The sequence below is a fragment of the Polypterus senegalus genome, chromosome 17 (genome assembly GCF_016835505.1).
Source record: "Polypterus senegalus isolate Bchr_013 chromosome 17, ASM1683550v1, whole genome shotgun sequence".
Classification (NCBI taxonomy): Eukaryota; Metazoa; Chordata; class Cladistia; order Polypteriformes; family Polypteridae; genus Polypterus; species Polypterus senegalus.
The window spans coordinates 36,352,934-36,366,842 of record NC_053170.1 but is presented as its reverse complement, the minus strand read 5'-3'; the positions used below and the strand labels follow the sequence as shown (position 1 = coordinate 36,366,842).

The 13,909-nt window shown below is 36.8% G+C and overlaps 1 protein-coding gene across 2 annotated transcripts in view; it reads left to right on the top strand.

The window, feature by feature from the left end:
• arid1aa (AT rich interactive domain 1Aa (SWI-like)) overlaps positions 1-13,909 on the top strand; it is a 147,872-nt gene that overhangs the window by 111,825 nt on the left and 22,138 nt on the right. For both annotated transcript variants that reach the window (XM_039739249.1, XM_039739247.1), the window contains 3 exons: positions 9,672-9,912; positions 12,729-12,821; positions 12,958-13,134. In XM_039739249.1, coding sequence (XP_039595183.1) covers positions 9,672-9,912; positions 12,729-12,821; positions 12,958-13,134 — 511 coding nt within the window. The remainder of the gene's footprint in view (positions 1-9,671; positions 9,913-12,728; positions 12,822-12,957; positions 13,135-13,909) is intronic.

Genomic DNA, 13,909 nt, shown 5'->3' with positions numbered 1-13,909 from the left:
CATTCAGATTAGCAAAGGCCAGTAAACCTTTCACTGAAGGGGAATTTTTTGAAAGAATGCATGGTAGACACAGTAAGTCTCTTGTGCCCAGAGAGCAAAAACAAATTTGAACAAATTAGTTTATCACACAGAACAGCGACTCTGCGTATAGAACTAATTGATGAAGAGTTGGTCAGCCAGTTAAACACAAAAGCAGAGTCATTTAAGTTATGTTCCTTAGCACTGGATGAAAGTAACAACATAAACACCGTACTGCTCTTAATTTTTATTAGAGAGATTAATGACAATTTTAAAATCATGGGGGAGTTTTTGGCCATAGAGTCCATAACGTGGACAACACGAGGAGCGTACTTGTATGACAGGTTGTCTGGTGTTATTGAGAGGCTGAAGTTACCATGGTGTAAACTTGCTAAAGTTACCAAAGATGGAACGCTGAACTTCACGGGTAAAACGTTGGGCAGCTGAAAAAAATCCAGGATAACGTGAAAGAGGAACACCCTTAGTTGGATGCAATTTTCCTACACTGCATAATCCACCAGAAAGCCCTGTGCAAGTCTGTATTGCAGCTTGATCATGTAATAAAGTTGGTTGTAAAGCTTAACTTCATACGAGCGAAGAGACTTAATCATAGTCAGTTTTATTAAATTCCTTGAAGAAACTAATGCTGATCACCACAACTTATTTTACTACTCTAATGCCCGCTGGTTAAGTTTGGGTAAAGTATGTCAGTGAGTGTGGGAGCTCAAAGGGGATATATGCTAATTTTTGGATTTAATGGGAAAAGGCATTGATTTTCCTGAGCTGAGCGAAACGGACAGGCTTTGTGATTTTTGCGTTCGCTGTGGCCATACTGACACGCATGAATGTGCTGAACACGAAGCTACAAGGGAAGATCAATTTGTTCATGAAATGTGTATAAATGTGAAAGCCTTCAAAGCCAAACTGGCTTTATTCTCAAGACAAATTTCAAACAAAACATTCACTCATTTCCCTACACTAGCGACGCTGAAAGAGTCCCCTCAACATTTGAAGAAATATAGCAAATCACTGGACGATATGAATGGCGAATTCTGCCATCAGTGCTCTGGTTTTAAAAAAAAATTGAGATGTCACTTCAGCTGGTATCATGTCCCCTGTCAGTGGACTATCCAAGTTTAACTCTCTGAAACTGGATAAATTTTATGCCTCACTAAACGAAGTAAAGTTTCCAAACATCTGGAAGATGGCAAAAAAGATGCTGACACTGTTTGGCACTACCTACGTTTGTGAGTGGATGGTTACCGTGATGAACATCAACAAATCACGCCATAGACCCCCAGTTAACTGACGAGCACCTGAGATCTGTCCTGAGAATTGCCACAACCAAACTGACACCATACCTCGATATGCTGGAAAGAAAGGGCGATCAACAGCACTGTTCCCATTGAAACTGAATAACGTAGGCAGGTAATTTTTACCTTTTGGGTAATAAGAGTCCCATGTAATTTACTTTGGTTCCTTCACTGCTGGACTAGCCTGCTTGTCAAATTTTAAAACCCAGTGTGGCCCTTGAGCCAAAAAGTTTGCCCATCCATGAACTAGGTAAACAAGGAAATAAACATTTTCACATTTAAAAGAATGCAAATTTATAACTTCACAAAAACACATCCAGACACTGAAACTTTAATGTTCCCTAAACAAACACTAGTTAAATGTATTTTCTGTCAAATGCTATTGACCTTATTATTATAAATCAGTTTAATTGTGGCAGTTCATAAAGTTCATAATCTATACTAATAAAAGGCAAAGCCCTGACTGACTGACTCACTCACTCACTCACTCACTCACTCATCACTAATTCTCCAACTTCCCATGTAGGTGGAAGGCTGAAATTTGGCAGGCTCATTCCTTACAGCTTACTTACAAAAGTTAGGCAGGTTTCATTTCGAAATTCTACGCATAACGGCCATAACTGGAACCTACTTTCGTCCATATATACAGCCGTAGCCTGCAGCTTGGTCGCTGTGCGAGGCAGAGTTGCATCCCGCATCATCACGCCTCCCACATAATTGAGTGCCTACCCATATAAGGTAAATATTCGCGGGTGAAGGACTGTGCTTTCACTTCAATGAATGAAACCTGTTCAAAAAACGCATTACACAATTGAGAAGGCAGCAAAAGAATATGAAACGAGTGACACATACAGGCATATTCATAAGTGCAGCTACTTCGGAAACAAAGCACGGTGTAAACCTAAAGTTTAAATTAAGTTCATAGACAGGCTGCCGCTGGTGTTTGTCATGCCTACGATGAATACGATATTCGCGAGATACAAATTTAATGAGAAGACGCAGGATATAAACGAGACTTTTGATCACTTTGTAACAGAGTTACAATTGCTGTAACGGAGTTAAAATTGCTGATGAAGAACTGTGCTCATGCAAACGAATAGGAAAGCAGGGTGTAAAGCTTAATTTTAAATTAGGTTCATAGACACGCTGCTGCTGGCGTTTGTCATGCCTAAGACAAATACGATAATTGCGAGATACAAGTTTAATGAGAGGACGCAGGGTATAAACGAGACTTTTTAGCACTTTGTGGAGGAGTTAAAATTGCTGCTGAATAACTGTGCTTATGCAAACAAAGATGAGATGGTCAGGGATAGAATAGTGTTTGGCGCAAACTCCGCAAAAGTGCGAGAGAAACTTTTAGGTGCTGGGTCTGAGCTAACATTAAATAAAGCCGTGGACATCACGAGATAGCACAAGCACAGCTGAGAAGCTTCGATGCATGTACTCCGAGCGGCTCACGTGAACTTACTTTGCAGGACTGGGAAAGGTTAAATTAAGTTAATAGACATGCCACCGCTAAATATTTGCAAGCAAATCCACAACTTAATACCAGGAATGCCTGTTTAACATCTTAGATTCACGAGTACTGATTTGGGTAGTGAAACCCGTTATCTTTACAACGGTTGACAAACACAGAATATAACTTGAACATAACACATCCTCCAAATACGAACCTGATTGAAAGAAATGCTGTCATCAAGGATTTGATTATCATTAACACTCATAACAGTGGCAAAAAAATTACACTGACAATCATGCTAAGTTATTTTGAAAATGTTTCCTTTTCTTTTTCATAACTTCTTTAACACACTACTTCTCCGCTGCGAAGCGCAGGTATTTTGCTAGTTTACCATAATTTATTTTTTCTCTCTCATAGTGCATATAGATACATATGTGCAAACCCTGAAATGATCTGGTTTCTATGCTGAGCCTTTTAAAGCAGCTGTGAAGACTAGTATCTTATAAGGTTAGGCATGTTTATTCTACAGAAAACTGCCAGCTTATTTGGAATAACATACTCTATCAGCACCCTCTTTGTAGTTTTATGACATGGTGAAAGCGACTACTAGAGCATATCTTGATAATGCTTTCTGTATTTTTTGCATATTCCACTTCAATTAGTTCTACTTTACTCAATTAATAATATGATGTAATGCTTAATACATACTATATTTTTCTATAGAAAGTTCTTCTCTTATCTATATATATATATATATATATATATATATATATATATATATATATATATATATATATATATATATATATATATATATATATATATATATATATATATATATATATATATATATGTAATTCACTAAGGCAAAACACCCATGGAAAGCACGTTGGAAGGGGCGTGGATTCACTAAGCCGCCGACAAGTAAGACACCTATGGCGCACGCAGGAAGTAGCCACGCCCACCAACTCCAAGACCATTGGATACGACGACAACTCGCAGAGCCACGCCTACCAACTCGGATGCGACGACACAGAAAAAACAGCGTCATTTATGTTTGTCTGTCGTAGAGGCCACATGCACTTCCGAGCCACGTTGACTGTTCATAGAGGCATGTTTCTCGCGGAGGTGAATCGCCATATGCAGCGCGTAAAACGGTTTGCGTGGGGTATCCCATGGGATCCCTAAAACAATCCTTTACAACTGAGGTTAAAACACAATGAAGTAAGCAGTCTTTAAAAACCAAGTTTTCAGTTACGCCGCATGACCGCATGCACCATAGAAAACTGTTTTACACGCTACATACAGCAATTCGCATCCGCGACAAACATGTGTCTTCTTCACTCACGGACAATTAATTATATGTTGCTCTCTCCAGAGTTCCATCTTTTCATTCACTTTCTGTTGTATCCTCAAACACTCCCTTTTTAGACAACTGTGTCTTTCCAGAAGTGTTCAACCATCCATAAATAATTAGGTGGCATTTGTTATGCCGCGGGTTCATTATTGTGTTCTATTTTGCTCTCTCCAGAGTTCCATCTTTTCATTCACTTACTGTTGTATTCTCACACCAACCCATTTTAGACAACCGTGTCTTTCCAGAAGTGTTTAGCATTCAATAAATAATTATGCATGAGATTGAGCGTGTGTCTACCCGGCGCAGAGAGGCGTGGGTGAGCCGTTGAACCCCATTCGGGCTGCAAACCGTGGAATTCCCACTAAGTGCGACTCATACGCTCCCACTGGTTACGTCCCTACCCTTTGTACACACCCCCCTCCCACCTCGCTTCTACCGTGGTCGGGTGTCTTGGTGGATTATATATAGAAAAGCAGCCAAAACTGCACAGAGCAATGAAAAGTCTACGTGAGTCACAGGTGCATCTGGACTGTGTAAAGACAACGACTCAAGTGACGAGTTGGAGGTGGGCACATGAGCAGGCAGTGCATACTGAACGAGAAATCAGCAGACTAGCATGATGGAGGGAGTGGAATGGACGTCGTCCTCCTCTCCTCCCGTTCCACCCTCCGCACCTAAGCGCCGTCCACCCCCATCACTCTGTCTGGGAGGAGAAGGCGCAATGGCGGTCCACCAGTTTTTACTCACGGACGATGTGTGTTGATCCGTTCCGTGCATTGTTACAATATGAAAGCGACTACTTGAGCATATCTTAATAAATGCTTTCTGTATTTTTTGCATATTCCACTTGAATTAGTTCTACTTTACTCAATTAATAATATGCTGTAACGCTTAATACATGCTATATTTTTCCATGGAAAGTTCTTCTGTTATCATACAATCATAAAATGTTTAATTATTTACACATTAATCATATGCAATATTTGGTTATGCTGCTATATCATAAGGCTTACCTTAAGTAATTAAGGTGATAGGTATACTTTGTGAAGTTACAGTCAAAAACTGTTTTTACATATAGAAGCTGGTAAATGCTGCTTTTTTACCACGTTTGCATTTCTTGGCCAACTTTCTCCATTGTAAGTATGAATGCTCAAAAAAACATGCTCCAGGCTACGTGTCATTAAGCCTTCCTTCCTGTCCTGATCTCTCATCGCAAAAGCCAGCATATGAATTTCTTTATAGTAATTTTGAATACTACTGTATGTAATTCCCATGAACTTGCCCACTGTTTTCATATGTTTCTATCAACTTCTGGCTGTTTTCCATTGGCTTGAGTCATGGGAAATATTTCTGGTTTGCTTCAATTTGTGGGTTTTAATAGTTTTTCAGTGGCATAGCCTCTGGTATGTTTTCAAACAATTCTCCCTCGTGTACTGGCATAGCCTGCATTTGTTTATTTTGTGTGTGTGTGTATGTATTTTTATACCTTTCTTTTGGCATGTTTATATACAATGTGCATTGTCCTCTCTTTACTTCTCTGAGTTACAGATTAACCGTAGCATGAGCACAAAAAGAGCTCCATATAGTAAATCATCAAACATAAAAATGGAACCCAAAATGTTTAGGTGTAGCCGTGCACAAATGACTTGTGCATTTCAGTTAGTTAACTAAATGAGCTTATAAATAGGATGGCCAAATTCTCTCAAACAGCATCAGAAGGTGGAGTTGGGAGTTTGAATGTTAGGTGGTTTGAGTAATTCGTTCAAAATAGTTTATTTTGTAATTTAGTTAATCTTGGGTGTATGTTTTATAATGTGCCCTTAACAACTACTGAACTTGTTTCATATAGACAATTTTTTGTGCATTCTAGAAAAATGCATCACACAATAATAATAATAAGGCAGTCCAAATTTAATATTAAAAGAAGACTGCAGCTACATACACTAAAAAAAATCATGTTATTTTGAAAGTTCCTACTTAGTTGGAGGTGCTTGGCTGGTCATTCTGTGTCTGTGTTAGAGGGGTTCTATTTTCCACTTGCATTTGTTCTTTGGTATGTTATACAAACCGCAATACTCTGTTCCAAAGTTGACTCAGACAAATGATATTGCTCTCATTCGAGTAACTCTTTTTCCAGAGTCATTCAGCGTTCATTAAGGAAAGAATCTCTCAACTGGAGCTATAGTTCCTGGAAGACACAAACCTAGCTTCACAGCTTTGGCCAGTATGCTAATTTTCTTTTCCAGTTCCTGGAAATCCCCTTTCCATCAATCTTTTTTTTTTTTTTTTTGCCTAATATTACTACAGACATACAACAGAAATAAATACTGTATTTATTAGCCCCTTTGTTGTTCATTGTATCATCAGTTGATACAAGACTGCCAATTCTTGAGCAGATTTGAGAAAAACTTTACTGCATTTCATTCCATTCTGAGCACACTTACTGTGTCTGCGTCATCAGTTGGAACAGTTTCAGTGATTGAGGCATTTGTCAGAGGCTAAATAATAGTTCTCAACAGGACCATAAAACTTCTTCCTGCAATATTGGCTGTGGCTGTTTTGTTTGTGGTTACAAACAGTTTGGCGCATGTCAATGTTAAATGCCCTTGAAGTTTAAGAATATGTAGTGTATAATTTACTTCATGTTAAGTTAGCATAATAAAATGGATGATGTAAAGAGTTTTAGACCTCTATGGTCTGAGACATGTACACTTCCACCAAAATGAAAACTAACTGATCACCTGCTATCTTGTCATGTAACTGTGTTGTGTATCCCTACTTAAAAAATAAAGGTATTTGGTTAAGTATTTCTTGCAGTAGCAGGAGACGGTCACTAATGAAATGAACATGACAGAGAAGATAATTGGGTAGTTTATCAACAGCTATATTCATTTTAATGTTTCCATTTTTATGGATGTAAAATTGATTTCTTTAAAATTTAATTTAGAAATGATTTGTAGCTTGTTTTATTTTTCCAGTCTTAAATGTATGCTGTGATACCATGTGAATTAAATTGGGTTTTTCTTTAAGTAAAACTGTATATTTGACAATAGTAGGATACAAGACTGATACAGATAGACAGTAACAATAAATGTGAAGTCTGGAGTAGTATGTAAATTCAGGTGTAAACATACAGTATGTCCCAAATAGTGTAAGGGACATCCAGACAGTGCAGGTATCTGAGCTGGAGAAATGTCTCCCAACATGGGATGGCACTGGCATTATCTTCCATAATGCATTTGTATTTTTATTATTATTATTATTTTTTTTTAAACCTTATCATATGGGTATTTAGGGTTTGTTTTTATGATGGCATAATTTTATGATAATGGATGACTACTGTTTATGGTAACTTTGAACTTTCTGCTGGCTCTCAATTTACGTTGTTTGTATGTAATATTTTAAATTGTATTTTTTGTATTACAGTGGTCAGTTTAGGGAAAAAATACTGTTTGGAGTTGGGGAACTGTCCACTATGAGGGTGAGCAATTATATGGCGGGAGTTTCACAAACATTTAAATTTGTTACATATTAATATATTCAGTTTGAAACATGCCAGTTTTTCTACATTGGGTTGTAACTTTTAGACACAATGAAGCATTCTAAATCCAAAAGCTCAAGTACTCTTTAAAAAAAAATAAAAATAAATAAATAAATAAAAATAATGTGTTTCTAGTAGTGGCTGTATAAAGTGCCAACATTTCATTTATTTGAATCCAGTTTTGCAGTGCTGCTTTTACAGCGTGTCCTGTGTGAATGAAGGTAACTATATTGGGGAATGTTTGAGAGTTGTCATTAGCTCTTTTGTGTGATTGGGTACAAATGTCCAAGCAGACCTAACCCCCAGCTAATCCCTGTAGTTCCTCCTATCTCTCATACTGTCACCCTTTAGTTTTCCCCATTGCAATTCACTTTATTGTGAAAATGTTTTCTTCAGTTGTTAATGCAGAAAAGAATCTAGAACTAAAGTCAACTTTGGCAAATGTACTGCCATGATGGAATTCTGTTGCAAATCTTCACTGTTGTATATGAAGGGGAATGGTTCAAGTACATGCTAAGCATGAATGAATCTCCACAGATATACTGTTATATAGTTTAGAAATACAGTGATAGCACAGTGCTCAATATTATGTGGAATTTGGCATCCACTTTGGTTTGGTTCTCAACTAGTGATCACTTACTCCAAGTCACAAATACTAAAAACTTATTGCCCATTTGCAAAATCCACACCATAGAGATACCACTTTCACCTTCTGCCTCAAAACCTTGTGGATTACCCGTTCTGTTTATCTGGGCCTCCTAGAAATTCTCTTCTGTTTAAAGATTTTTATTCTGAAACACACTATTCTTTTTTTGTAGGATGTTGGTTAATTCACAACACGAATGATCCAATATATTAAAATCATTGTTAGAAGTTATCAAATGGGGGAAAAAATCTAGGTGTCACTAATGTAGCATAAAATATAGGCCAGAAACTAGAAGGTAGGTTGACCTTAGTGCTGATCTAAATACATTTAATACATTGATTAATGAAGTGGTTAAATTGGCAATCCTCTGTTTTTTCTTAACTCACAGCTCTTGTATTGATTTAACAGATATAACATTTTAAATTTGATTGGGAGACTGGTAAGAAAATCAAGTTGCACAGTGCATAGTTTTAGAGAGTAATGTTAATACTATTCATAAACTCAAAAGTGAATGACCTACACCAAGTCTACCTTCTAATGTTTTTTGTTGAATATTTAAATGGTGTACAGAAGCTGAATAATGGCATTTCTTAAATGTTATTCAGGGTGAGCCAAAGAGGAAGAAGTTGTAAACACTCCAGCTCTAATTGCCATTCTCATTCAAAGACACTCTGGGGTTTCTCTGTCAGGTCACATACCAAAATAGTAATGGGCTCTGTTTCAAGTGAAAAACCGCCAGCTTCAGGGCTGTAGCCAGGCTCAGAGTGTGAGATTTCTTTGGGAAATAGTTGGCTTCTTTCCAGGATTTTTGATCTGACTGGCAGATGAGCCCACAACTGTAGAAGCACATGGAAAACATGTGAAGTTTTGGCCACTGTGTTTGCTTTAGCTTTCAGTTTCATAGACGTGAGGCTGTATGGGGGCTGAGGGGTATAAGATTGTGTAACATTAAGCACAGTATGCAGGTGGGAGTCCAAAGGTTTTCTGTTTTGAGGTTACTTGTCACTAATATTTAATTGCTTAATATTCCTTTTTCTTTTGATCTTTTAAAAGAGTCTAAACCAAGATGAGTATTTTGCTTATGATATACTTAATGGTATGATCATATTTGAATTTCTTCTTTTAGTGTTACACAGTTAACATAGTGTAGCTATCTGTCTAAAACACATGCAGTAAGAAAGATGTTTGGAAACAAAAGTATTTATTCCTGAAATCTGGTCCTGCTAATCTATCTCCTTTAATTAGGAAATGTTTGGATTTGAAACTATCTGCAAGTTTATTTCAGTAACTTTTTTTTTGGCATTAAATCGTAAAACCTTGCCTTTGTTTTATTTTAGGATCTGTCTGGCTCAATTGATGATTTGCCTACTGGAACTGAGGGTGCCCTCAGTCCAGGAGTGAGTACTTCAGGCGTGTCTAGTAGCCAGGGAGAGCAGAGCAACCCAGCTCAGTCTCCGTTCTCTCCACATACCTCCCCTCACCTACCTGGAATCAGAGGACCCTCTCCTTCACCTGTTGGTTCTCCTGCCAGTGTCAGTCAGCCAAGGTCAGGTCCTTTGTCTCCTGCAGCGGTGCCAGGTAAGAATATCAAAGAATATCAAAAGACATAATAATCTAGTTATATTACAGATAACTGACAAAGGAAACACTGGGGTAAATCAGGGGTGTAGAATTCATACTAAAGGCAGGGCAGTATCTTTCATCAAGAAAGGTTAATCAAAAAGTTAATCAATGTCTTCACAGAGTAGGGTTTTGATGCATAAACATGTTACAGTATATAAAAGTGCACTTTTTTGGATAAAGTGTTGCAACAAACACACAAAAAAAAAATCTAACGGTTAGTTAAAGGAAGATCCTCTGGTGAGACATTATTCATGTTGTACCCATTAAGTGTGTGTTTTTTGCACACAAAAAGATGACTACAGGCTGCTTTATTTTTCCATAGAGTAGGGTTCTGATGGCTCTGCTGTTATATGTTGCACATTTTTATTGCATGGCTTGGCACAACAGATTCTCACAGAGGGCAAAATAAATTCCTTAGGCTAGTTTTGAGTTTGCAAACATGTCATCCACTACCATCAGGATAGACATGCCTCTCTACCATAGGATGCGAGTGGTCAGTAAGTAGTTTGAAGAATGACAATAATGTTAAGAAATTCTATGGTTATGTGTTCATCTAGACGCCAACTAAATCTATGCCAAAGCACATTGTAGCAGTTCTGTTAACTTATGATAGCCTTAAATGGTGAGCATCTTGGTGCAGTAGTTAATTTTTAATCTGTTCAGTGTTTGTGTGTAGACTGCATGTTTTCCTTGTCTTTAGTGTGTTTTTGTGGAAATACTCTGGGTTTTCCTCTCGCATCCATAGGTTAGATCTCATGAGTGTCAGTGGGTACATGAGTAAACTTTGTGGAGTGAATAGCATCCATTCTAAGCCTGATTCTTGCCTTATGCTCAAAGTAGGCTTCACTTGATTTTTTGAACTGGATAAAGTAGATTTTGATGGTGGGTGGCTGAAATTTAACCTCATTTCATGAGATCTAGTCCTCTCACCAAGAAGAGTTTGCATTCTCGCCATATTTTTGCATAGTCCTGTTAAAGTTCCTCCATGAATAAATACAATGCAGACATTAATAAACATGTTTATAATTGCCTTAATATGCTGCAGTTTGAAACCTTGCCGGTACACTTTCATAATTGGTATATTAAATGCTAGACTTAAAACACTTTGTAAATTGTTAGTGCTGGGTTTGCTTGTCTAAACTATGTATGTATTAGAACCCTGGTTATTCATGCCATGATTTTACAAAGACTCTGCATTATCCAAGGCAAACCTGTAAGTTTAAAGCACTACTTTTATTATACAATCATTTATAAAAGCTCTGCATTGAATATTGTATCGAGTGCATATTGCTTTGACACAATCAGGACTATCCAAAGGAAAGCAGTGCAAAGTGTGATGTATGACTAGGAGGCTGGACTAAGACAGGGTGTTTTGTAGTTATTTCTTTGACGTGATTGAGACTTCATAGTTATGAGGGAAAGTGGTATGTAGTGTCGCACAACCGTGCAGCGCACTAGGAAGGCAAGCAATTCTTCAGTGAACCAAAGAGGCTGGAGTTAGACAGGGTAGAATTCACTAAACTGGTATTGAGGTAAGACAACTAGTATTGTCAAAATTTTATTACCGATTCAACATTACTAAGGTATAGAAAGAGGTTTAAATGATACAATATAAATTGGCAAAATCATTTCTATGCATAGTTTTTAATCTGAAATGGCCGCAGCCAGCCATTTTATCAAGTTTTTAGTTATCCAAGGTCGCATTGGCTCACATTACCTCAAATAATCAAGGGTTTTACTGTGGGTGTGAGTGTGTATATTTATATATACTAGGGCTGTCAGAATGAAAACCCCTATTCAAGTCTATATTAAAAAAAAATCTTATTTGAGAGAAAACGCTGACATTCAATTGTAAAATATTTTTTTGTGTGAATTGAGTGTAGATAGAAATGGTGGATTATTTTGGTGAACTGGGTATCTGTTAACATGTCGCTGTAAATCTCAGATTAACTGATCTCACCACTTTTTTTTTTTTTTTTTTTGTAATCCGTGCATAGCCTTGCATTTTTGAAAAAGCCAACACTGTTGTCCACCTGCATATCATCATTAAGCTCACAATGCCAATAAACAATCTGCTTTAAGCGCTTTTTAAAGTTAAAAACCAAGAGGAAATAACAAAAGGAAATAAATGTAAATTTACTGAAGTAACCAAGTCATGATTGAACAAAATGAAGCACGTTTTTTTCTGTAGCTCATGGAGATGCTGTTTTTCAGAATATGGTAATAAGAGAACAGGGTAGTGCTTTGTTTGTGTAAAAGTATTAGTATTTTTTTTGGTTATTCCTAGGCATTTCTTCAAACCCACTGTATACTGATGCAGTACTAATTTTTAGGTTTTGATGCTAATGAAGAGTTGATTAATTTTTAACGTAAAGCTGCTATAAATTTCAACTTTAAGTCACCTTTGTAACATTACAGAATACCGCTGTTGATGTCCTACAATATGAAGTTCTGCTGCAGTCTCTTTAACACCACCAAGTACCATGTTCAACAATAAGCAGCTCAAGTGAACTAATATTAGCCACGGTAAAATAAATAAATAAATAAAAATATACGGAGAAGTACTTGGTTTCATTGTAGTCTTGATACGTCTGATTAACCAGATTTTCAAAGGATTTGCATTTAGAGGAAATTTTACATTGTTTGTGTAATCTGTATGTTCCTCCTCCCTCCTTTTGGAAGTTTGAGAACTCAGTGGTTGGTAAAAGGGTACTTGAGATGCAAATTAATACTTCAGAGGTGGTAGCACTGAACTATCTTGTTTTCTACAGCAGGGAATCAGATACCCCCAAGACCACCAAGTGGGCATTCTGATGGCATCTTGCACCCTTCCATTAACCAGTCTGCAATGGGCCAAGATCGAGGTTTGTAATATTTTCTCCTTATATTTCTGAATTGATGAATTTCTTTCAGAAGCAATACAAACAGTTGTGCACTAATCTTTTGGTGACTGTTGTTTTAATTTTATTTCCCTATTATTTCCCTACTCCCAAAATCTAGGATACATGCAAAGAAACCCCCAGATAACCCCATATGGCTCTCCACCGTCTGGCTCCGCCTTATCTCCACGCCAGTCTACTGGAGGCCAGTTGCATACTGGGATGGGAGCTTATCCTCAAAACAACTCCATGGGGGCATATGGGCCTCAGAGTGGCCAGTATGCCCCTGGGCCACAAGGTAAGAGTATATAGTATATAAATTATTCATAACAGTCCAAAATATTTCAAAATTGTTTTTGGTCAATTTAAACAATGTTCTTAATATTTTAGTAATACCAATTTTCTGCTTATACATTGGTATATAGGTAATTATTTACATTATTGTTATTTTAATATTTTTTAAACTATTTGTAGATTTGCTCATGTATTTAATGTATGAACATTAAGTGGTAAAATAAGAAGTGACTGTTTTAATGCATAATTTACAGTGCAGTCACAACTCACAGCAGAAGCATCTTTATTTCTTTTGTTGAGGGGTACAGAATACATTTCATTGTCACTACTGATTTTACTTGCAGTTAAAAGTGAATTTTAAGCATAAGATTAATTTATTATAATAATTTAGATTATTGAGAATACTATTTGTGTTTTTTTTTTTTTTTTGTCTTTTTTATTTTGAGCTCTGGAGAGTCTGTACTTTGTATTTTGATGTTTTGTTGAGGAAGGATGTTTGTTCAAATGAGATATCCTATTGTACTAATGACAGTATTTGTGAAAGGGTTGAGTTTAAAACTTATTATTTTTAGAGTTTTCCTGCAATCTAGGCAAGAAAAACTAAACCATGTAGCTTTTAGTGTTTTTAAAGTTTATAAAGTATGTTGGCAGTAGGTGCTTTGGATAGAATTGTGTCATTTGTTCAGTGGGACAAAAATATTGTATTCAGGAATTGCTTTTTCTTTTAGTTTTAACATGATTATTTTAGTATGTGAAGAATATGAAGACAAACATTTTGC